General features: G+C 45.4%; 1 protein-coding gene across 1 annotated transcript in view; it reads left to right on the top strand.

Annotated features, from left to right (window-relative positions):
* The window catches only part of LOC8031327 (5'-3' exoribonuclease 1), an 82,184-nt gene that overhangs the window by 46,438 nt on the left and 10,572 nt on the right, over positions 1–25,174 (top strand). The window contains exons 29-36 of the mRNA XM_029974041.4: positions 5,700–5,889; positions 8,815–9,011; positions 11,938–12,093; positions 18,195–18,384; positions 20,304–20,358; positions 21,324–21,408; positions 21,542–21,661; positions 24,894–24,939. Coding sequence (XP_029829901.2) covers positions 5,700–5,889; positions 8,815–9,011; positions 11,938–12,093; positions 18,195–18,384; positions 20,304–20,358; positions 21,324–21,408; positions 21,542–21,661; positions 24,894–24,939 — 1,039 coding nt within the window. The remainder of the gene's footprint in view (positions 1–5,699; positions 5,890–8,814; positions 9,012–11,937; positions 12,094–18,194; positions 18,385–20,303; positions 20,359–21,323; positions 21,409–21,541; positions 21,662–24,893; positions 24,940–25,174) is intronic.

Here is a 25,174-nt window from a genome sequence, read left to right as displayed (position 1 = left end):
CCGGCGGGATCAGCAGACTGTGGGTCTGCGGAAGGGTGTTTATTAATTGATTAAATATACACAGAGTCTTCAAGTCAAGGTATGATATTGTTCCTACCCTCATGACCACAAGGCATGACAAGCAGTAACGCTTTTTCCGTTCCGCAGTCTTGGCGGTAATTCGTTACGGTAACGGCATTACCAGGAACACGTTGCTTTTTCAGAAACGTAGTAACCTACTCGTTACTTTTTCGACATAATAACGGGTAACATACCTATGTTACTATTTCAAGTAACGTAGTTGCATTACTCGTTACTACTTCCCAAGTCTTAAAGAAATTACACTTCAGTTTTTTCCGTGTTTTTAGGCATCAAGCCACGTAAATTTTTGTGTTTTCTGCGTTGTTTCTCGTGAGTATTTAGGTGAAATCGTAAAGAGATAAAGTAAATATGTTCCGTTTCTGCATGAACATAATGTTTCTTGATATATGAGCTTATGCATAGCTGTACCGTCAAAACAGTAAAACGTGTTAAATCATAATTTAAAAAGTAACGCAGAAGTAACGTGCGTTACTTTTTATCGGTAGCGGCAACGCGTTCCTTTTATTTTTAGGTAACGTAGCTCGGTAACGCATACCTTTTATTTGCAAGTAACGAGTTACGTATTTCGTTACTTTTTTTTCGGTAGCGCCTACAACACTGCCGTTTTGTCGCCGATCCCCTTCTGCTTAGTAGCACGGGCGTAGCGAGCCTCCGACGAGCGCTTGGCTGGTGCTTTGTGCATGAACACCGTGGGAACAAAATCCGGGTGGTCACGACCAGACGACAGTTTCCCTGAACATCAGCAAGCCTCGGGACGGGGATGAAATGGAAGCCACACTTGCCTTCAAGAAAGTGCTTGCCGCGCAAACGGTCGTTCGCGCGAGGCGACCATTCTTTTCGATCCACGAATATTATCCACCTTCTGTACCTTTCAGAGTTCGCCGGGAACTTGTGGAAACTCATTTTTTCTGTACCTTTCGGTGCAATTAATGGCTACACAGCTTTGCGGCTAGCTGAAATGCTATGACGGCCATGCAAAACGCGCGCCCTTTTGCCCACATCATCCGGCTTCGGCGCGATCGCAGCGCCGCCACAGCTCCGTGACGTCAAGCCCGCGTGTCGCTCTATAACGCGACCACGAATATAATGCGAGGGCAGGCTTGGAAAAAGAAAAATAATATATAGGTATTAGTATTATAACGCGAGCCCGAGTCCGCGTACATTTCCTACACTCAGGGGCATAGTCGAAGTGAAAAGGCAATGCAAATAGGAGAAATATCAGTTTATGTGTTGACTGCACTCATCCTCACTGCTCGGGTCCTTTTGCTTGCAATCCACTTGGCAACTACGACTACGCAGATAAGCAGCAGCAGGGGCGGCTTGTCTGGTAGTTCCTTCTTCTTCCGCGTGAGCTCCTCAGTGAGCTCCTCAGCAGCTCACAAGCAAAGCGAGGCACAAGCAGAAACACCAACACACAAACACCAGACCACTCTGGAGCAGAAACTAAAAACTGCACAGGCAGAAAAAAACTGCTGAATCCGATACAGGATCACACTTGTTCTTGTTCTGGACCCTCCGCATAAACAAACACCTCGTGTTGCACGATTGCGTAAACATGGTCAGTCTTGGCTTGGCTTTACTTGGCTTGGTTCAAATTGGCCAGTGCCCGCATTCCCGCATGGCACGCTGCGTTTCTGTGGTGTGTGCGCGTTGTAGAAACAAAAAAGCGATAAAAATGGTTTTTAGGTTTTTTATTGGGCCCTTCACATGGCCCAGTAGCTAATAAATTTCCTCCCACATCCCCACTTCTTTTCTCATCCGATATCTTGCATTGAGCAGAAGGGACGGCTTTCTTCTCTTGCTTTCTCCAGACTCGCGCGCCTCGTGGCTGAACTCGATTCCGAATATAATATGAGGTGCGTTTTGGAGCACGTAATTCCGAGAAAAACGCGCGTTATATTCGTGCAAATACGGTATATACATGTTTGCAAGTACAGCCTCAAAACACTGGTCATCTTGCCCGCTTGGGGTGTGTTTCGGCACGTTGTAATCGGATTATGACGCGTCCAAGTACACCCCAAGCGAACAGAGGGCGGTGCCCTGGCCATACTTGCAAACATTTATAGAGTCGCCGTCCGATTATTTGGATTCGATCAGAATAGTGGACAAGTCCGAATAATCAAGCAGTCCAAGAAAATGAATTCAGCCAAAAAATCTTCTGTATTGGCACTTTATATACTCATTGGCTGGAGAAACAGGTCGGTAGTTTGCTGGGCGGTGGTTTGCCTCTTCATGATCAGATCGTTTCACATTTCAGTGGTCTGCCTAGGACGGCCCCGCGATGGCCTGTGCAGAGTGCACTGTCCATGTCCTTGAACTTTTCGAATGTCACGACAGCGTCAATCAAGTTGTCCGCGAACGAAACTATAAACAAAGAGCAGCGGCGGACATCGAAGCAGTTCCCGGACATTTATAGGACCATGATTCCTCCGTGGATTTGACAGGCTTCCCAGGGGCACAGCGCAAAACAAAAGTTAGAGTCGAATCTAGCCGTCAGTGCAGACAACAAAGTTAAAGATGCATTCGGCGCCATTTGACACCACTTCGAGATGATGGCAGAGGTCGTGCACAGAAAGGCAGTGGACCGTGGTCGGACTTTTAGACGTCCACAATCCCTCCATGAACAACGCAGAACAAAAGCGCCGATCAAATCAACCTCAAATTTGAGAAAAAGAGGCGATGATTCCGATTATAGCCATAATCCGGATTCTGCATTGCACGGACAGGGCCTCCTGGCATAAGACAGGCATAGAAAGCGGTGTCGAGGCTTGAGCTCTGTGCGGGCTCGTGCGAGCCCAAAAGCCCGACCTGACAGTCTGGCCGGGCTTGGGCCAATAAATGAGCACTGTTCGGATTTAGGTTGAGTTTTGGCCGGGTCCGAGCCGATTTATCCCGAACTGCGTCAAGCTCGGGTCGGGCCTAATTGGAGGCATCTTGACCTGGCGGCTCAACCTTGCCAAATATTTCGGAATTGGGGTAAATATTTGTTTTATCTTCAAAAACCAATAAAAGGGGGCCGAAAGTTTTTTTTTAACACGAAACGTGCTAATATGGATATTGTGCCGCTGGTCATTAGGTTCTATACAAAGCCCACTAAATTATGACAACCGTCTGGGTCAGTGGTTCTCAAATGGGAGGCTGCAGCCCCTGCAAAGGCATTCTAGGATCCAGGGCCCGTTTGCTCAAAGCTGGTTAACTCTAACCGCAGTTAGAAGTTAACCGCATTTCCCTATGAGGGGGAATTTTAGGTCACGTGACCGGCAGAGTAAGGACGGCGGGGAAACATGGCGGTGCCTCGGTGAGTGTGCGCCGCTCGCTTTGGAACTAATATGTCGTAGTAGCTGCAATATTGGGCGCGTTAGTCAGCAATGAATGGTGCAGGAGGCTTTCGCTCTGCCTTACCTCACTTAGATCGCAAAGGATGGGAATAATCTCGCCACATTTTTAAATAGTCTTTCGATTCTGGCCATTCCTAAGCCTAAATGAACGCAATAGTTGTCGGCATGGCAACGTCTTTGGAAAGTGGATTGCCTTGGCTCAATCGGCTGGGTATTGAGAGCACACAAAAGCAGACAGCGTCCCCGTAGACCTTTTGTTCACTTTCTCATGCACCCAGGTGCATGCTGCGATTGTAGTTACACGCTCTGCATGTGCTAACGTCTGCAGTAATAACTGTTCTAAAGCAAAAAGCCTAAAACAAATTTTGCCTTGCACGTGCGTTCGTCAAAGCCTTATTGTGATTATTTACTTAGAATCTTTTAAAAGGGGAAAGCCAGCGCGCGTGGATCGTAGAATTACACTTCGAGCGTTCTCCTCGATGCTCGGGTAATTTACTAATAGGTCAATTTTCACTGGGGTGGAATTACAGGTTTTTCAATTTATGATGGTGTTATATACAGTTCTTACATGCTGGCCAACCGTCCTGCCGGTGTACCACCCGCTTTTCACTGCTCACTTCTTCCTTATCGTTTCTAGGACTGAACTTCATCACCCTCTTTCAAACTTGGAAGGAAATTTCAACAAGGCTTGTCTTCCCTTCAGACAGCCAAATATAAATTTTCCAAACAAGGGTTAATTTCGTTTTACCTTACCGATTATCTGTACCATGAGCAATAAAAAATGTTTCTTAATCTCAAATGTATGCTGCGCTGCGTCGCGAAAACCCGGTAGCGCGCATTTTCGGGTCCCCCCTTTTCAGGAATTTTTCCACGGAAGCCACTTATATTTGCTACAACCAGCAGGTTACACCAGCTACCACCCAATAATAAAACGCAGATCTATCGCTCATCCAGCCCTCGTCAAACTCGGCTAGGTACTTGCTGGTACGTAGTAGTGAAGGACGGTTAACTTTTAACCGTGGTTAAAGTTAACTGGCTTCGAGCAAATGGGCCCAGGAGGCCTTGCTCAACTATGAACCTGGCCATAAACTTGATTTCTTTTATTTTTGTATAGAGAACAGGCACTTCTACCTTTGGGTAATTTTTTTTTCGTATTCGTCAGTGAGAGAAGTTTAGTTTGCACGAGCACTTAGCTATATAATATTCCTTTATCGTTTCGTAAACATAATTACCCCAGATCTTTCAATATTTCCACACCACAGATCCATTACTTCTGCCTATCCACAAGCGGTTCCTGAAACATCTAAGGTTGAGAATCACTGGTCCAAGACAAAGTTATCAACGTAAATGACTCCGCTCCACCAGACATTGCATATGTGCGTTGAAAAAGCCGGTCACACACTCTCTTGCAGAACACGCAAGAGTCAAGCTTTGCGAACTGCGGAAGGGTTCATAGCGAATGATGAAGCTCAGGTGGGGTCAGGCCTGAAAACGCAGTGTGCACACTGAGCTGATGAAAAATGACCGCAACGTTTATTGCTATTTTCTTTTATGAGCACGTCGCTCGCATATTTCAAATACAGTCCTATTCTGCACTTCATCCTACTTTATCTCTCGTCCACGGGGGGGCTAAGTATGACATAGGCGAGTTGGTCCAGGCGCCTTTGTTTAATCGCAGCGGGCTTGCCGCCCACTGCGATTGGTTGGCACCACTCCTGGCGTGATTGTGAACGCTTGGGAAAGTCGCAAATACGTTGTTCTTGACGTTGTCCTTGAGGTCATCCTATAGCCGGTGACAAGTCAAGAACAAAGTGGAAGCTCCTCCCACCCCTTTCCACTTCAGCGAAGCAACGGTGGAGAGGAGGTCGCCTCCTCTCCAGCATTTGCTCTGCTAAAGTTGAAAGAGGTTTGAGGGGCTTCCACTTCGTTCTTGACCTGTCACCGACTATAGACATCATTTTCAAGGTTGTCCCTGAAGTTGCCCTCGAAAAAAAGGTCATTTCTTGACATCGTCTTCGATGTGTGCATGGCATATTACAACCATGTCATCACCATACCCTTTCCTTTCCTAATTGCTTTTCACTAACGACGTTTGCTGTAAAGCTACCGAATTTTATCGTGTTTAGTAGAATGAACGTGCCTGTAACTTTTTGTTTCCACTTGGGGACGACCTTTGACGCACGGTTGGGACAGGACGGCAAACACACCAGTCGAGGATGCATTCCAGGCACCTTACCTTCGCCTCAGAGGTGAAGCAACGCACGTGTCCGTTGTTTGCAGGCCGGAGAGCAGCAGCGCAGCACGTTCCTGGATGTGCAGCCCAAGTCACTTTTTCGGGCGGCGCTGCACTGTGGCTGGATGCAGCCAGACCCCTCAGCCACCTTCCGGCTTTTTGACCGGGTCGTCAACGTGCGCGAGAACATTGCCGTGCCCTTGGGACTCAGGGGCACCGTCACGGGCATCTGCAAAGGTGAGCCGGCACCTGTGGTCTCGTTTACTTCTCATGACCAAGCGAACTGGCTTAGACGTGAAACCAGATTGCCTTTCTGCTCAAAACTCTTAGACGTATGAAAGTGTTATGAATGTCTAAATGTGGTTTTAGTATGTATAATGCCTTTATTAGGACGAGGTGAAGAGGGGATGGCGGGTGGGTGTAGAAACTTCCCAGTTCAGTGAATTCAGTGAATTGAGTATACACGATAGCAAATCTCATTTAACAAAAGTGTGCTGCGTGAAAATAATATTTCAGCCAAGGAGGTTAGAAGTACTAGGAGAGGGCATGTTGCAATATTGGTGAAGCCTAGTCATAAAAAGTTTAAACGATGTTGTGGCCAACGTGACTGTAGATCTCTCTGGCAATTGGTGCGCATGACATGTCACGTGTGAGATGGCTGGTTGATTGTAGAAGGATTCCTTGCAGGCTTGCGCACGCTCCATCCGGTAGGTTTTATCAGATCGAAAGCTAGACTGTGGTGTATTCTAGTACCCCATGGCTAGACGAAGGCTAGCTACGGTCACGTGATCTGGTCACGTTACCCTGGTAAGTGAGTAGATTAAGGAGGAAAATGAGAAAGAGGCGAGGCGTCAAGGGAGCATGGCTTGTGGAGACTACGCGGCTGGCGTCATGCCCTCTCCTACCCTTCTATCCTCCTTGATTTCAGCTGTCTGGCAGATGCAGGCTTTTGCAGAGAACTGTCGTATCTGAGGATGCTTCTAGGCTCTATTTTGATCGATGCTGGATACTTTTGTGGAATAGAATAGTACTTGGAAATATTTGACTATCATGGTTCGCTGTGATGGTTGGTTTGAGCGGCCCCATTCCATTCCAATTCCATGCCGGAGAATTGGATTTTCCGATAATTCTATTCCTCCAAACTCCTAGGAATGTAAACACTGGGCCCATTCCCACTCGTGGAATGGCTGAACCATTCCATTCCATTCCTCTAATTCCCAACTGTGAAAACTGGCGCTTGACAGCTATGTTAAGTTGCTGGCAAATAATGTGAGCATAAAGCCGTTACCAAACGCACAGACAACTGCAAACATATGCAAAACGTGTCCAAAAGCATAGATTCTACTAAGCCGAGCGTTGGTCGCACATACCACGGTAGAAGTTGGAACGGTGTCACTGCCGATATTGATAGCGCGACCAAGCATAAAAGGCCCGTAACAGACGGCGAAACTTCAAACCACCCCTTTTCTTCATAAAAGGACCATACATATCCTCCACTTCTATGAGATACATGACAAGTGAGAAGTCACACATCCAAGAAACGCGGGCGATGTGGCATTGTCCCTCTCTGCCTTGTGGCCTATGACTGGTGCTGTAATTGTACATGGTCATAACAGCCACATTGTCGTGGCACTAGGAACGAGACCTTGTCTGCCTACAACTCTACACTTTTGGTTGCTTTACTGGGGTGCCCCTTTCATCATCGAAAGAAAGCTGGTCAGATAACCAAGCCGTCAGTTATGTAAAGTGCATCAATGCTGTTTCAAAAGCCCCTTTGACCAGATCGACACAGCTTGCATAAGAACCGAGCCCATTCCATTTCCACTCCATTTGAGAAAAATGCACCTAATTCCATTCCCATTGCCATTCCCCCCAGTGCTGCCGCCATTTCATTCCCATTCCATTCCCATCCCATTCCATTCCCATTCCATTCCCATTCCATTCCCATTCCATTCCCATTCCATTCCCATTCCAATTCCATTCCCATTCCATTCTGGGGTCACGGAATGATAGTGATAGTGATATTTATTTTGGAAATATTCCAGAGTTGGAATCATTCCAACTCCGGAGAGTTAACTCCGCAACACCAGTTGGTTCTGGATGCAGATACTGCCTGGCGGACTGTCACAAGACAAGCCTCATCTCGGTTGAGTTTCCTAGCTTGAACATTTTGCACCGTTTCAAGTATGTGCAAGGACTCGTATCACAACTCTTCAGGTTTTATATATGTACGGGCACTTGGCACTAGAACGCATTTTGATTGGATACGAGTTACAGACTACCACTGCAACTCGCCACTCGACAATCACTCATTTATCGATATGCCCCTTAGGAGCCCCATCCCACTAGAGCGACGCACAATCTGTGATGCTCACGGTCGCAATAAATATGCCTAATTGGCAACCTTTTTCACGCTTGAGCACTGCCTTTGGGCCACAGAAAAACATGTTTGTGAGGAAGCGGCACTGCGGAAGATTGCTCGAGCCACCCAAAAACTTGCCTTTATTTTGTCATGCTATACTTTTGGTGAATTTGCTCGGTGCTTCCAGCGTGCTCTAGAGTGGCCTTTCAAGACCGCTCCAGGTCAGTTGGTGGAAAATAAGCGCGGCAACATGATTGTGTGGTTCATTCCAAAGACTTCCCTCCTTCCAAAAACACTCCCTGAACAGCCAGGGAGCACTCTCGGAGGGAGGGAAGCCCTCGGAATGAACCATGCGACCAGATTTCCACAGTCTTTGTCCACCACCCGATCTGGCGCGCTCTTGAAAGAGTGCACTAAAAGCACCACGTGAATTCACCATTTGTTTCATCATGTCAGAGTGCAGCTGAAGGCTCAGATGCATACAAACACAGACAGACACACATACCAAAAACACAAGTCATGGGGCATTCGCAGCACTTGAGTGGCTCAGCCAATGATAGGACACATACGAAGAGATGACAAAAGCCACGACATTGTGCTTTTTATGCTGCTTGATTAAGGCAAAAGGAACTATAGTGGGACCCAGTGCTTTTCATGCTGCTTAGCTTTAAGGTGAAATGAACTATAGTGGGACCACGCCCTAAACCATTTGAGAGTGGCTGATTATATAAATACCTTCATCTACTGTGAATGATGGGAGAAGGCCCGGTGTGCAAGTGCATGTGTTTTCCACCCTGCAGTAGAGGAAGGAGAGCCCAAGCTGTGCGAGGTCGTCTTCGACCAGAGCTTTGTCGGGGGCCTGACCCTGCGCTGCTCCCCCAACCGGGGCTACAAGCTGTCCACCCTCTCCCTGGTGAACTTGTCCCACGGGGTGCGCACCCAGCGCGGACAGCAGCTCTACCAGGTGCCCGCCCGCAGGCAGGAGCAGCATGCCCAGGTGAACACCTGGTCTCCGTCCCGTACACCGAACTTCGTTCTAATTTTTAAAGCAATAGCTGTATGGCTGACTTCCATTAATTCGACCTTGACGGGACATGCGGAATTGGGTCGAATTATCTGAAAGATGAATTAAAAGATGTGTGCAAAATTTTGAATATCTAGCGCTTTAGATGAGGTGGGCTAATGTTTTTATAATGAGCCGCCGCATACTGCCGCACGGTAATGGCAGTGGCCGTGTAAGTTCTTTGCGTGTTCAGTGCAGCAGCGGTGACCGGCGGCGGGAGCCGCTGCCGGCGCCATTGCAACACCGCTGCTCCGCAGCAGTGTTGCAGTGGTTGTTTTGGTGGTGTGCTCCAGCGGCGGCGCTGAAGGCAAGCAACCATTGCAACACTGCTGCGGAGCAGCACTCGCTGCACAACAGCGGTGTTTCAATGGCTGTGTGCGCTGCAGAGCAGCGCTCACCTCAGGGCAGCGGTGTTGCAATGGTTGTTTTGTGTTGAGACCCCGCCGTGTCTCGTTTCTCAACATCTCGTTTCTCAACATTTCTCTTACCAATTCGCCACGCACTTCAAAATTTAAAAATGGGCTTTTTCGCCGACGGGTGCGGCGGAGCGGCCGATCGCAGTTGACTGATCAGACGACGGGGGCAGCTGGTTTAATTAACCAATATTTTTTATTTCAAGATCGAAATAACGAGTTTATTTTTCTGTAGAAATGTATGGGGTTTTGCCGGGACATTTGAACAGGGTCGAATTAAATGATAAGTCGAATTTATGCAAGTCGACAATATATGAGAACCCTGCGCAGATCCTGCTTGCACACGTTCGTCTGACCACATGGCATAACATTGACGTTGTGGTATCGTGTGATATCATTTACCCGCTAAATATAGGAGGAGTCGGCGTCACAGTTTCATGTCATGGCGTCATGTGACGTCAAGTGAGGTGGCGTAATTTCCCCGCTAAATTTAATGGGGAAGTTGACGTCACAGTTTTAAGTCGTGCTCAGTGACCTGAGGTGACATGACATTGTCAGGCGGTGATGTCACGGAGTCACGTGACTCAAGTTCCTCGCCAGATTTTGCAAGGAAATTGTTGTGTCACATGATGCTATAGCAGGGGTGGCTAGGGTGACATGGGGTTAGAGCCACAGACAAAACTATGAAAGTTCAGAGAGCTGAAAGGGGAAAAAAGGCAGAGGGTGGGGGGGGGGGGGGGGGGGGCAATTTTTAGAATAAACAATATGAAGGGAACAGTCCTTTCCAAAGGGGAGAAATATAATTGTCGACTACGACAAATAACACCAAGCAGCAGAACGTTTCTTCAACCGCTAAGCAAATATGAATGCATGGTTCGCTAGCCAGCCACTGCCCCTCACGCCCGTTACGTGTATACGGTTTGAAATTCTTTCTAGAACAGTAAAGTAAGCAGGGTCACTGGACACACCTATGTGTTAAAAAACAGTCCAGATGCATGTGCGTAGTGTAGTACTAGGCTGCCAAGTGTGAGTTTTTGTTTAATTTAAGAACTCTTTTCGTCTTGGGGCACAGGAGTGGAAGAGGAAACGCTTACCAGTGAGCCGCAATCTGCACTTGAACCCGCGAAAAGCAGCATGCGGCTTGCAAGCCGCAGTTGGGCCACTCCTGTGCTATAATGTTGTGATGTGACGTCGTGGTTCGTGTGACATCGCAGTGTCGCCTTACGTCACAATTTACCCACTACATTTAGTAGGAAAATATATCCGCGAGGTTTTGGTAGAGGGTGAAACTCCATGAAAACCCAATCATCTGCTGCTGCACCTTTGTTGCATTTTATGGAATCTCTAAGCCAGGCGATTTTTAGAGCAGCAGCCATAATTGGTGAGGTTTTGCAGCGGATTGCAGAGTATAGTGTGGCCCGCTAAATCTAGCAGGGAAGCAAGTGTCACATGTCCCTAATTTTTTGTGGATATAGCACACTTATTTCAGATTTTTGCCAACTTTATTATACCAGGTTCAACTGTATACTTATTGAGCTATCACGGCATCTTTCATCATCATATGTGGCCTTCAAAAAGGAAATAATCGAAAATATGCGGATAAATGAACCATACTTCGTGAACCATACCTCGTAAACTTCTATTAATTCAATTAAGTATGGTTCATTCATCCGCTTATGAGCTATCTTTGTGCAGAAGACAACTTTCCGAAAAAAAGCAGCAGTGATAGGTCTGATGTGCACGCATTAACTTTCATTGACAAAAAATATCTTTATAGATTATTTTTAAGGGGAACCTGAAGCGGTTCAGCACTTTTAAAATATCTCTGAAGACCCTCCTTCCCGTGGCATTTGGTGGGAGGAGAGAATTGTGACGTATCGTACAAAAAACTAAGCTGAGCACGTTCCCTCACAAGCAGCAAGTGCAAGGCAGTTGAAACCTCCGAATATGACATCACTCCCAGCAATTCGTTTCTCGGTTTTTCTCACACCTATTGATACATTCGTATCGCATGCTCATGGTACTCAAATTCACGGGGGAAAAAAAAAAATGCTAAAATTCACCTCTAGCTTTTTTCAAGAACCTCTTTAGTTTCTTTTTTTTTTTTAACATCATTTTATCCACTCTTTTTTTTTATGCATACTACAATATACCGAGCAAGTGCCCTCCCAAGATTGGGATATAGCCTTGACAACTGGGGGAAATGGGCACTTATTACCTAGGTTCAAGAGCAAAAGTGGAGTAGGGGTGCCAAGGGGGTAGGCTTCGCCGCTTTGCACCGCAGTGCTTGAAAAGCGACTGATGAGCACTTTGGTTAGCTAGGTTGGCTCAGAAGTCTGGTATGGGCCCTTGATATGCCTTTTGCTTAGTTGTTAAACATTTCGAAAGTAGCGGGTGGGCTCTCGGTGTGGCACTACACATGTGTTTCAAACTTTCTGCCACTGCAGGCCACCAGTCCCAAGAAGGCATCGAACTATGGGCAAGCGGCTCACACCAGTCAGGCTGGCAAAGACCAGCAATGGAACAGCATGTCACCGCAGCAGCACCGTCAGAGCAGAAACAGATTCCACCACTCGCCAAATTCTCCCTTCGAACCTCAGAAGGTGAGAGATCGAGCATCCTCGTTCAGAGAGAGTTAATAGCATTTTGAAACGTGGTAGCATCTTGAAACCGCTTAACACACCTGCGTCGTGGTTTTGCATTGTGCAGCCTTGTGCGCCCTTGCGATTGGCTACGACGAAAGAATACGCTGGTGCCATCCACGAGGTAGCCTTGGAACGATGTTTGACTAGAGTGAATGTTTTGCAGAATTTGCAAGATCAGATCTGCATACTATCTCTATAAGAAATGGTTGCTAATAACATCGTCAAAAGTTCTTTAGTCCCATTGTGAAACAATGACGTGCAAAAAAATGGGGAAATATATGCAAATCACGAGCTTCACCTACCTATCTGGTAGGTGGCACCCTCTCGTGTAAGCGATCACAAGAGCGCACAATGCACTCCTTTACAACAAAACACAAATGTGCCAACCAGCCGTCTATGTGTAATGGGTGCTGAACTCGGGTTGTTCACACCAACACACGTGATAAGTCCGTTTTACGGGCACACCTTCTCTTAGCAGATCAGGTGCATCCAACCGCTCCCGGTGGCCTTTATGGTAAACTGTTTCCAGGGGTAAATGCAAACTTTCCCGAATTGGTCAGGTGCAGCCGGAAATCGTACCCAGCCTACAAATTTGCCAGAGCTACGAATCATTCTTATGTGCCGCTGTTTTGGCCACAAAGCATGCAATGATGTGCTTGCTAGGCATTTCCTTTCATAGTTCATAATGCAGATTCAGTGTAGTTTATTTTGTTTATTAATGGATTTAGAAAAATTGCAAAATAAAAACACTTGCTCCATTATGACATTATACAGTAGAACCTCGTTGATACGTTTTTCAGGGGACCGCGGAAAAAAAAACGTATCATCCGGGAAAATGTAACAATCGATAACGTTCTTAGGAGGGCTGTACATGAGATAGAAAGCAGGTCTTATACAATGGTGTATTTTATGTGTGCTTACAGAACTATTGAGTACTCAGACACTCCAACTTTGCGTGTTTTGCTCCCTGAGCGTGTTTAAAGCCTGGTTGATAAAAGAGAGCTTTCGCCTCGATCTCCTTTCGTTTGGCGACGATTCTGTTCAAAGCTGACGGCGCAAGCCCGAGGTCTCTTTCGATGTCAGATCTCTTCCGGCTGGGATTGCGATCTACCGTCTGAAGTATATCAAACTTCTCTTTGAAAGAGAATGTCTCCTTTTTTGCGATGCCACGATCGTCGTCGATGGGTGCAAAGCGCACATACTCTGAAACGCCACGGTTCTTGCAATCGAGCGGAACAGAAACTAGAAGCGCAGCGTGCATGCGGGTGCATCTTGTGCCAGAGAAAGAGAAGGACAGACAAAAGAGAGAGCAAGCGTTTGCCCCCTCGCCATCCTCGCTCCCCGTCCAAGCAGTGCTCCAAAGTCACACTTGAGCAAAATGGGAAGCTGTGACAGTGCTCAGCAGAGCCCAGCGAGGAGACAGAGAGACGTAAAAAAGGGGCAAAGGAGTAAAGGGATGACGGGTGTCTGTGTGCCCACGCGTGCCATGCGACCCACGTTGCAAGCCAGCATGGCAGCTTGGCGTCCGGTGTGCCGAGACGCGCTGGGGCAAATGACGGCCAACGAAGCCCATGGATGTGTGAAGATGAATGACTTTGGATACAAAGAATGGGCCCTATTTTGTCATTAAAAATTTCTAAAAATTGTTATAACTTCTGGAACAGATAACGGCAAGCTCTGAAACTTTGGCATCTGATCCGGACAGCTAGCACTACCTACATTTGGGAAGAGACTGAGCATTTAGTGATGCTTAGTTTATTTTACGGTGAAAAGAACACTACCGTAAAATACCGCAAAAGTGCCCACTTTGCTCAAGCGCCGACTATTAACGCGTTCCAAACTTGGGACTTCTGCAAATTATACATTAACGCTTTCCTGACCGCGCCTTTAGGCCATCGATCACCAATGATCGATGGTTTCCAGGCGCCGTCGAAAAGGTAAATTTAGTGTGGATAATTACGTTCCACAATCTGATGGATAGCCGAAAAACTAGTTTTGGTTTCAATGTAGGTTTGAGCTTGATCACAAGCTGGTGTGCTGTCAAAATAATCCTGGGAACGGTGGTTGCACTTGTCTAACATGGCTAACTGCTTGCATCAGTCTTTGTAACAAAGATGGCATTTTTTACATAATTAAACTATTATGGCATATTTTTTAGACGTCAAGAGCTCTGGGGACACTTAAAATAGCGTTATAAGCATCACTTAACAGATGGTTGTTGCTAAGCATCACTATAATTTCTATTGCTGTCCTAAGCCACAGTGCACATTTGATGTTACCAACAAGGTGGACAGAAATGCTAAAAATGAAGGAACTACAATCAAAGCTATGGCAAAACGAAGGTAAAACACAAAGAAAGCATTCTCCTGGGGATGTGAGTTGTACTACTATTTGTGTTTCACCAATATGATCAATCCTTCGTTGAGAGCACACGTGTTACGGAGGTTGTCACTCCGACGAATCAAAAATAGACAACATCAGTTAGAGTGCACTAACTGAGAGAAGCAATAGCCGTCGGTGTGGAGAACATTTTGTATATTTGGAGTTTATTTTTATTTGTCATTTAATTTGACATAGCTGTAGAAGTTTTGACGTTTATATGTCTTCCGCACATACATTGTACCTTTAAAAAATTACATTTTAAAATAATTTTTTCATAATAGTATACCAAGATCTGTTTCTCTTGAAAGAACATCTAATTGGCCATATTTTGATGTGTCATATTTCTGCGTACGCAAATTATAGTTAAAAAAATAAAAGCGTTTGCACGTATCCTTTGAAAATTGCTGCTTTTCCTGTGGTCAGGAAAGAGTTAAGCGCCCGATTTGACTGGACAAGCGCCCATGTCTATATTAATCCAGTTTTCAATGAAAGTGGGGTGGGTGCTCCTCTAATATTTTACATTAGGTTTGTTTCGCGGACACAGTCTATTTTATCTGGTAGCATGGTGGCTGGAATGTGTCCCGTTAGACATCACACCAATTTTATGGGGTGGGCAATGTTTAGAGAGTTTTCCGCCAGGGATATTTTGCCAGAAAAACAGGGTGGGCACTCTGTTGGGGACGGACATTCATTTGAAATGTTTTATGGTATGACATATTTTTACTTATTAAGATATGTGCTAAAACCAAAACATTCTTTGTTCTGTTCTGATTGTAGGGTCTTCATCGAACCAATAAGTCTGCCCAGGTAAAAGCATTTGCTTGCACTTTGTTGGGATTAGTTTATGCTTCACACGCTTATTGAATCTGCAGACGCTCCTTGCTAATTCAAGGCAAAGGGTGCCTACTTAATTGACAGGAAGGAATAGTGCATTTGTTTTTATAACTTTACCACATATTGCAATGGACAATGATTAATTGAGGTCAGCAGAGGGACTGACATTTTGCTGGATGCTCCAGCATGCTGCTATAGAATTATATTTGACTATTCTTGCATAGATACTTTTAGCAACATACAGATTTATCATGCATTAAATTATAGACCAGTTACTTCTCCACAAAATGTTTTCAAAATTTTTTGTTTTTGTTTTAAAATTATATTTTTAAATAAGAAAAAAAAATTTTTTTTCTTCTGTGTTGTTAACTTTGGTTTTATTATACTCAGAACATTACTTTGAAGAATGGTTTGTGAAATTGGATTCCTAGAAACCGGGGGGTCCCCTGAAGTACCCTCTGTGGTTTCCCAGAGCCACCAAACTTCCTCGACCGTTCCTGCCCCCAAGTAAAGCAGTCTTCATTTTAAACATCATACTAGAAGCTACGAGCCAACCATTGATACGTAACTATGTACTAAACAATCTTAGCGTGTGCATTATTCTTTACAAGGTTTCTAGTCTTCCGATCTGCTTTAGTGCATCAGTGCAGAAACTGAGAGGTGTTCCGTCGTTATCAATGGAGAAAGATAAGCGTTCTTCGAGATCAGAAAGATCCCCTGCTTTAATGAATGTGGAGCTGTCTAAACCTTTTGTTTTGGCACCTTATTGTTTTCACAAAAATTAAAGATACAGTTCTATACTCTGTTTCAGTGCAGTTTGGCAAACGAGGAAAGCTACGGCTTTGGTGAGCCAATTGAGACATCGGAAGCAAGCGAGCCACATTACAGTGCACTTTTGGGAGGGACTCCTTTGGTGCAACTTTTCACTTTGCCACTCTAATTTTGCTTGAGGGGCTCATAGCTTTCGCCCTTGGCCATGATACGTTGAAACAGAGCATATAGCACTTTCTCTTCCAATTATTCCAAGAGAAAGATGATGTGTACTATGTTACAAAGCCGTTGTTGTGGCATAAGACCTTAAACTGTTCGTTTCTATCGTACTGCAACGAGAAAGGGCGTCTACCGTAAAATCTCATGAGGGCGCTCACCCAGAAATTAATAATAAACACCAGGGGCATCCGCTACAAACCACGTGACACAGGAACTTATACCGCAGGTTGCGGACACGGCAAATTAGCATTTCACAACGCGATGAACACTCGGGAATTATCTACGAACTCCCGCGTCACGGGAAAGGATACTGAGACTGCGGACGTGGCAGATTCGTGTTTCACAGTGTAATAAACATGTAGAAACTGGCTAAACTTGCGTGCCATGGAAACCGATATCGCACGCCCCAGATTGCGGACAAAAAACGTGGGAACTTGCTACAAACTCTCATGTCACGGGAACCGATATTGCACGCGCAGATCGTTGACCCGCTTCTCACTCGTACCGCAGATCGCGCGGTTGATGGGATTCCCGTCGGGCACCACGTAATGTCCGACGGGAATCAGGGGTTGGCGATGTTTTGGAATTTTCATGTTACGGGTATTTAGCCAGAAAAAGGGGATGGGTCATCTCTTGGTGGAGGGTGCCCTTACAGGATCTTACGGTAATATTTTTCATATGTCCGTTTTGCTAATCATATTTTTTAATGTCAAAATGTTTGCATGATCCTAATGCACCCCCCATTTCTAATGCACCGGCAGATTTAGCTCCCAGATATCCAAAAAGTACTAAATTGCCGCCAATTCTACTATGCAGGTAAAATAATCAAGATTAACAGATAGCTCATAGAACAGATTTCGTGAAATGCACTGCAACACAAAAATGAATATTGTGCTCAAGTTGCCATCTTCGCTGTCCACAAAGGTAATCCTTGCTTTCATCTAAAGCGTTTTAGGTGCCGCACATCTTGCGCTTGTACGAGTGCATAACCGTCGCCTCTGAGAGGGTAGGTAGTCTTCCAAACAACACTTTGCAAGCTCGTCGGGTTGCTAGGATTGCGAGGCCACGCAGTTCTGATCCATTGTTATCTTGTCCCACCAGTGCGATGGCCTTTTGTTTAAATAAACCCTCCTAGTGAAATTTATTTTGTTTTCTCATCTTAAAATGGCAGACATGAGTCTATAAACGCGAGAAAATGCACATGTGATACGGATACCAAAATGACGAATGTAAACAAACAGTCACAATGGCAATTGGGCTTGCCACCTTATACCGAGTATTGCATTTTTATTTTGAGTTAAATTTTTGGTTTTGATTGTACGCGCATGTATTTTTGGGCACCGATTTCGGCAAAAAAAAGTGCGTTAGGATCGTGAAAGCACGGTACTTTTTTTTTTCTGGTTCTCACGGTGGTTGTTACATCAAATGATCACGTACTTATGTAATATATTTGGGTTATACTATGGAGGCTTATCTGACAGTTGCAGGCATATTTTTCCATATGATTTGGCTGATATGAAGATGTGCATACTGTGGAGGCTACGAGTATGAGCTCGTAACTTTAGGAACACACTTCCTTTACCTTGCCATTGATCTCGTTGCTGGCGCCTTTAGCATAAATAAAGCTTATCCTTCGTTTACCAGGTTTTCTTATTGATGTGAACCATGTTCTTTAGTGGCATATATGCAAACAAAAATCTCATATAGAAAAAAAGATTATTTTTCTTTTGTTTTGTGGGCAGAGCCTTTTTGCACGCACTGACATTAGTTTGGACTTGGGGAATTAACATACTAATTGAGAGAATGGGTGATGGAGGTGATTTGAGTTTCCCGTTTGATTCCCTACCCCACAGTCGTCCCCTGCCCCAGAGCCACCGATCGACAGCAGCAGCGGTAGCACCGACTTTGCCTCCCTCTGGCTGGGGCTGCAGAAGGCCAGCAGTCTGCCGCAAACCGCAAACACCCAGCCCGCTCCCCTCCTTCCAACCTACGAGTCGTCGCTTCATCAGGGGACGCCAGTCTCAATCGAGGAGCTCTTCAAAGGTGGCTAAACTTGCTATTCCACACAGACCTGATTTGTGTTTATCTTTATTATTAAGGAACAACGATCGGGGCAGGGGAGCATGACGCCTAAAAAGCGTGACGCGATCTGTATAAACGGAGAAAATCCAAGTCATGACTATACTCAGCGTCAACCACCTTGTGCTACATTGTCAAGGCTAGCGTAGCTTCAGCAGTGTTCCTACAGAGCTGTCAAAGCAACCTGCGCAAGTGCGGGCGAATGCAAAAGGAAGTCACGTGCACATGCTCTTGCAACAGTGTGACGCTGCAGCACTGGAAGCCACGCTAGCCCTGACAACGTTGCACAAAATAGTTGTCGCCGAGCGTAGGGGTGTCACAAACTTTTGTCGACCCTTGAGGTTCAGCTGGTTTAGCAAACCACACTTTTGGCAAAATTCGACGGGAAGTTCAACTTCTGAACAGTGTTGTCCGTCCCCTACACAGAAACTTGAAATAGCAGTTGGAAAAAACTATTTGATACTGTAATTTGTTTTACATTTAAAAAAAAGCAATCACATGACCTGTTAATGATTTAGTTTGTTTATATGAAATCTGTCTTATAAATATTGCACCCCTGTTGCACTAAGTAGTGTCAGTTTGTTTTCGATTTCTGCACATGCGCAGCTAATAGGGAGTTTTAGAATGGCGTCGTTGCTATTGCGCATGCATCAAACGCTAACAGCGTTTTGCGCTTTACGTGTGCTATTTTAGTGTACGCTATTTTTCAGAAATGCGTGCGTACGCAAGCAGTTTTTGCACTCCTCCAAGGAGGATTCGTGATGCGTGAGAAGTCAAGACGAGCACAGTTAGAAATTGACGGCTCCCAGGATTGTAACTGCAACCGCTTTGGCGGTCGTCGTGAGCGCGACGTTGGCGGCTTCCTCGCTACTGTGATTTTCAATACAGGACAACATTTCACTTCTACGGGAGGTGCACGTCACAAACGGTTTGAAAGACACAGCAAAGTGGGCAACGATTGCTGGCAACCTGCTGCATGCAACGTGCACACATTTCTTGGCGAACGTGCATCTGGTACGTGTGCAGAGATACACGAGACCTCTCTTGCCGACGTGGCACAAGTGGACACGACCGGTCGACCGCTTGCGTCACATCCTCATATTTAAGCAAATCTAAAATGTTGCTCTGGGCCAAAAAAAACATTTTTTTTCTCAAGTTCCAGCGTCTCGTGTGTGAAATAAAAATTTTTATTGTATCTTCGTGGCGTTGCAAGCACGAGATGCTTGGGTTGTTGCATCGCAGCGGAGGAATGCTGTTCTAAAACTCTCTTTCGTAGTGTGTGCTAACGCAAGCACTAAATTTAGTGCTAGCCTGCGCTAAAACTGTGTACGTCATTCTAAAACTCCCTAACGGTCGAACTTCATTTGAACTCAAACTTCTTGTTAAAAGATTAAAACTGGTCGATCTTGAACCTTGGCAGGTTCGCAACTTCTCCAGTCATGACGGGAAAGGCAACATTTTCACTAAAAATTAAGAAAAGAAAACAAAAACCTAGCTTTCGCAATAACACAAATCTTGCAAGATTTGTGTTATTGCGACAATCTTATTCTCACGGAATAAGAAGAGCTACAACAATAAGAAGAGCTACAACAATCTTATTCTCACGGAAATGCAGAACGAGATGAAAACAATTTTGTAATGTGTTGTCAATTGTATGAAACATTGCCAAAGAAGGTTGATGAAATACACCAAAAACAGTCTTCTCGGTTCGAAAATTCTAGCCATTAATCTCAAAGGGGGATCAAAACAACTCTTAAGTAGCAAGATATTTTTACTCTGAAGCCTGTCAGATCAAATAGTAGTAGTCTTAATATATAGCAAGTCAATTTCTGTCCTATTTGACTCTGTTTGGCAAAACTCCTTTTCGTTTTATTTTCACGCAGGGGCAGAAAAAATGCAGCAGAAGATTATCGAGTCGCCGCCAGTGTCGTCTATAGGGTAGGTTTGTGCCTTTCGTTGCTGGCACTCATATTCGTCTGCTTTCTGCCAGGCAGGCATGCTTAGTTTTGGGTGGGGGGGGGACGGTAGTTAAAGTGGGAACTGGAGTCATAATCATATACGAGTGATTGCAAAATAAAGAAAACAAAATAGCTTTGTGCGTTCCGTGCTAAACACGCTAATTCACACCAATAGCATACCGTAAAATATCCAGCATGCACCCACGTCACAATAAGCACCCACCCGCTGTTTTTAAAACGTTAAAAAAATAAGCTAAGGATTACGTGCCCGACCCAGACTTCTGAGCACACCTGGCTAACAGAGGTGCTCCTACAGATCAGCTGCTTTGAGCACGCCAGAGGAGTGCAATCAAGCTTGACGCAAGTGCGCCGTTGATTGGTGGCAAAGCCCACCCTGCCTTCTGCACCTTCTGCAGTCTTTGCTCTCGAACCTGATAAGTGTCCGTCCCCCAGTTTTTCAAGATTATCGCCAACTTTTTGGTGAGCATTTGCTCGGTATTTTACAGTATATGGTAGCATGACGATTGGTATATGTGTGCGAGACCACAACTTCATTGTCATGCTTTCTTTTGTAACTCAAGCATGTGTAAACCAGATAAACCAGTTGGTGGTGGTGGTGGCTGGCAAAGCACTCAAATGCTTTGGGAGGCCTGTAAGGTATTCCAGCAATATGCTTGACTATGTAATTGTGTTGTGCAACTTGGCAGAATGTACAAATTGCTCTTTACATAGTATTTCATTTCAAAAAAGCTTGCAGAAATGACAAATGCCTAGGTAGTGTTGTCATTTGTTTCAAACTAATTATTCAGTAGCATTGCATTTTAATGAAGTTTTAGTTCAGACATGAAAATATTAGCACAGCTCTGCGTTTTTTTTTTTTTTTTTTTGCAGCATGAAGTTAATTGTTGCAAAAGAAAAAAAAAAATGTTTTCCTTTGTTTTGCAGTGCCCTTGCAGAGTTGATACAGCGTACAAAGGAATCGATGGGTTCGGAACCGGTTCATTATGTCGTCTGCATGGGTGACACTGAGGTACGTGTGAACTCTTGTTTTTCAGCTCGTAGTTCATTTGTACCTTCCGAAGGAACTGTTCCACGTGATGTCTACCTTTCTTCTTTTTGTTTCTTTGTGTTGCCGCATGCTTATTTTCTGTTTGGTTGTGCAGCCGTTCCAGAAGTACAAGGCATTCGTTATTTTGCCAGACGGCAAAAAGTATAGCAGTGCATGCACCATGGACAAGGAGTCTGCGTTGCAGGACGCAGCTAAGCGAGCTCTTCCCTATGTAGTGAGTTTCATTTGTTTGTATTTTGGTTGCCTCCATAGTTTCTTTTGCTGCTGTTTGCACATAGAGTCGTCGACTGATTTTTCGGACATGTCCTATTATTCGGCTGTTTTCGCTGAGCTGTCACTCGGCCCATAGAGTTAATGTATAACATTGACTGAAATTTCAGACACCATAAAGCATATTGCTCGATATTTTGGACATAATTTGCGTGATTTCCTCAGTTTACAGCCACAAAACAGCCGCCGTGATAGCGCCACGAACTTAGTCGTTGCCATTTTAGTTGTTTTGGTTTTGCCCTGTAGCCTCTATACCACGTTGTACGCAATAAACAAGCTGGGTTGAGGCTATAGTGGGGTTTTCCGGTTCCGCTATAGCCAACATGGCCACTGTCTGTCCATACTTAAGGTTCTTCCAGTTCTTCTCGTGGTCCGTGTTTTTCAAGTGCGACTACAAGAAGAGCACCCATCTGCCATTCTTGTGGTCTCTCAGTGCGAAGGTTTTTTGCCGATAGCCTTAGTATTGAAGCGAGCTTGGTGGACTAAATGTTGTCTACAAATAGTGCCAAATGGCGCCAACCTCAACTTTGCTGTTTGTGCCAATGAAGGCGCCGACAAAGCGCAGCACCATGACCAAACAGATCAACAAACAAGTGAAAAGTGAACAATATAAAGAGGAAGTTGCACGAGAACTTAAAATTGACATCAAGCAAGTGAAAAGTGACCAATACGCAGCGGATTATGCGCGGAAATTTAATATTTTGGGGGATGAAATTGATTTTTCAGATCGCTTGATTATTTGGACAATTTTGGGGCCCCCTCCGAGTCCAAAAAATCGGTCGGCGACTGTATTCGTGTGACTTCAGACTACTTCAGATCTTGCGTGTTTAGCAAAATAACTGTCGCGGCTTGTGACATTACTGTCAAGCCCACTTATATCGAACGGCACGAAGATAGTAAAATAGTTTGATCTAATGAAAATTAGATGTACAAAGTGAAGCAGAAAAGCTTCACCTTTAAGAGTGGAATGCAATAGCTAAACATACAAACTCCCGCCCGTTCCCAAGCCATGCAAGCGTCTCTGTGTGGCCTAGTCATCCCAGCCAGCGTGTCTGGCTGGCTGGAATGAGAGAGAGCCTTGTCACAGTTGTTGTGTATCTGTGAGGACCGATGGAGAGAGGGAGAGCAGTGCCTCTGCTTTGGAGTGGGGTTTTGCATTCATACATGGGCATTTTTTGTCGGGAAGGGGCACTAACAGCTACCGCTCTGAAATCTTTGAACGTTTTTCTTAAAAGTCTTCCCTGCTGAGTCGTTGATCTATACTCTTGGGTCATTAATTGTGCAGGTAAGCTGATGGGTAATTAACACGAAGCTGGGGAGAGATCGGATGCAAAAGATAAAATCTATAAACAATGCTTGCTTCATTGTTGCCTCGGTCTTATGTTGAACATTTTAAAGCCCCTTTGTTTTTGTTTCATTTTACTGCTGTTCAACTGGTTAAGGTTGTTTAACAAGATGGGTATTAAAGTTGCAATGACGGGGTCATCATGCCTCGGCTTCCATGTGTGACAGCCTCGCTGACGGAAGCTTTTTTATGTGCACTTACCATCTGCTCATAACTCAAATAGCTGGACTAGTATTAATTTATGAGCCAAATTCAGGAAGGGAATGGAAGAATGACTGAAGCAAACAGTCCTCTCTTTATTGCTCTCATTGGCTCACTCACTCTGCCTGTTGCCTACCTTTCTTCCTTATTAATGTTTGCCCCTGAAGGTGTCTGAAGCCTCGTTCACATGAAAGCGACTTCAGCGCATCGACTCCACTCGTTTTTCGAACGAAGCCGACGCGGCAATGTTTACATGAATGCGCACTAAGCCCTGCACGAAGGTGGCGCCACGCCGTGTCAAAGCTGGAAGTTATACAGTTCCGGCACCAGCCGCACCACGTTTTCCGGTGCATCGCTTGTGGAGGCCTGGAGGCCATTGGCCTTTCGACGCATTCAGGAAACATAAAGATCGTGCCTGCTGTCTTGGTCCTGTGAAAGAAGTTACGAGACGGAAGAAACATCAAAACCCAAGCGTTTAAGGCTCCAGGCCGGGCCGCCGGGTCACTCTGGACCAGAGGCAACGTGTGTGCGCACGCTTTGAGGAAGCCTCCGCGCTTCGCCGCGCCAGACCTCGCCGATCGCGACCGGACCAACCGGACCCCGAGTCCGAAAGGCTCCTGCGCAGCCAGGAACGGCACCGAGGTAGGAGCTGCTCGTTCTGCGCTACCATGCTACCATGCAGTGCTCTACAGTGCTCGAAGCTCTCGGTGTCGTTCGTGCTTGCGCCGAAGCCTTTGGGACCCCTTCGGACGTGCAAGTCATACTTCGGAAGGCTTGGATGGGGGCCGCTCTCACCGAGCAGCTCTGCTATATTCCGCTTATTTATGATGGCAATAAAAGCAAAAATTGTGGGCGACCATACGGGACCGCTCTCTGCGCCGCCATGTTCTCGGCTGTTCACTCACTCCCGCAGCGAGCGCCTTCCCATAATCCTCCCCATTCCGAAATGCGATGCAACCTCCGTTTACATGGGCTGAATGAATGCGCACTCGCCATCTCAATCCACCTCTGTCTAGCGACTTACATGTGATGTGCTTTCTTTGCGCATTATGCAGTTTACATGTCCGCATTGAATGCGACAAGTGGATTCGATGCGACTAAGTCGCATTCATGTAAACACGGCTTGAGAGAGAACATTATGGGCCATACACAATAAATTGGGAAGCCATGGAAAACTGGACAGGTTCATCGTGTTTTAGTACATTGCTCTGTTTCAATAAATTTTATTTTTAAAGGCCGACCAACAGGCAGAAAGAAAAAAACTTCCTCCTCCCTCCTTTTCATTCGAAAAAGAGTGAGACCCTCCTTCTTTCTATGGAGATTAGCTCAGAGACTCTCTCCTGTTGGGAGAAGAGAGGAGTGCAAGAGTGAATGGAGAGAAGGAATCTGGGAATTGATTTTCATCCCAGCAGAAAACGATTATGTAGGTTGACTGACCTTTAAAGGAAATTAGATCTTGTTTTTTTCTTTTTCTGTAAACCACCTCTTTTTTAGGGAGCGATGCATGGGAAAACTGCTGGTGCACATCACACCTAGCAATCTGCGGTTATGCAGATCATTCCAGAGGAATGTTGCATTGAATTCTTAACTAACCTTATATTTCTTCCTTTTTTTTTTTCTTTTTCTGTAGCCTACTGCAGGGTCTCTTCAAATGCGTTCCATGGCTCCGACGGCAGGTGAGTATTTATCCAGTCTCGTGGCTTGACTTTGAGCAATGATCTGCACCATTTGTGCCAAAGGGCTTACCCTGCTACATCCTGCTACATTCAACCCAAATGTGAGGAACTTGCGCCAAAACTTGATTTCACTTATAGCCCAAGCCCAGGCCCTGCTACACTTCCGGATCGTTATGGTAGGCTTGAGCAAATTTTCAGAACTTTCAATTTTAGCTGCAAATAACATACTATCCTA

Source organism: Ixodes scapularis, unplaced genomic scaffold (assembly GCF_016920785.2).
Source record: "Ixodes scapularis isolate PalLabHiFi unplaced genomic scaffold, ASM1692078v2 PGA_scaffold1__304_contigs__length_218370807, whole genome shotgun sequence".
NCBI lineage: Eukaryota > Metazoa > Arthropoda > Arachnida > Ixodida > Ixodidae > Ixodes > Ixodes scapularis.
This window is presented reverse-complemented; position numbering and strand designations above follow the sequence as displayed.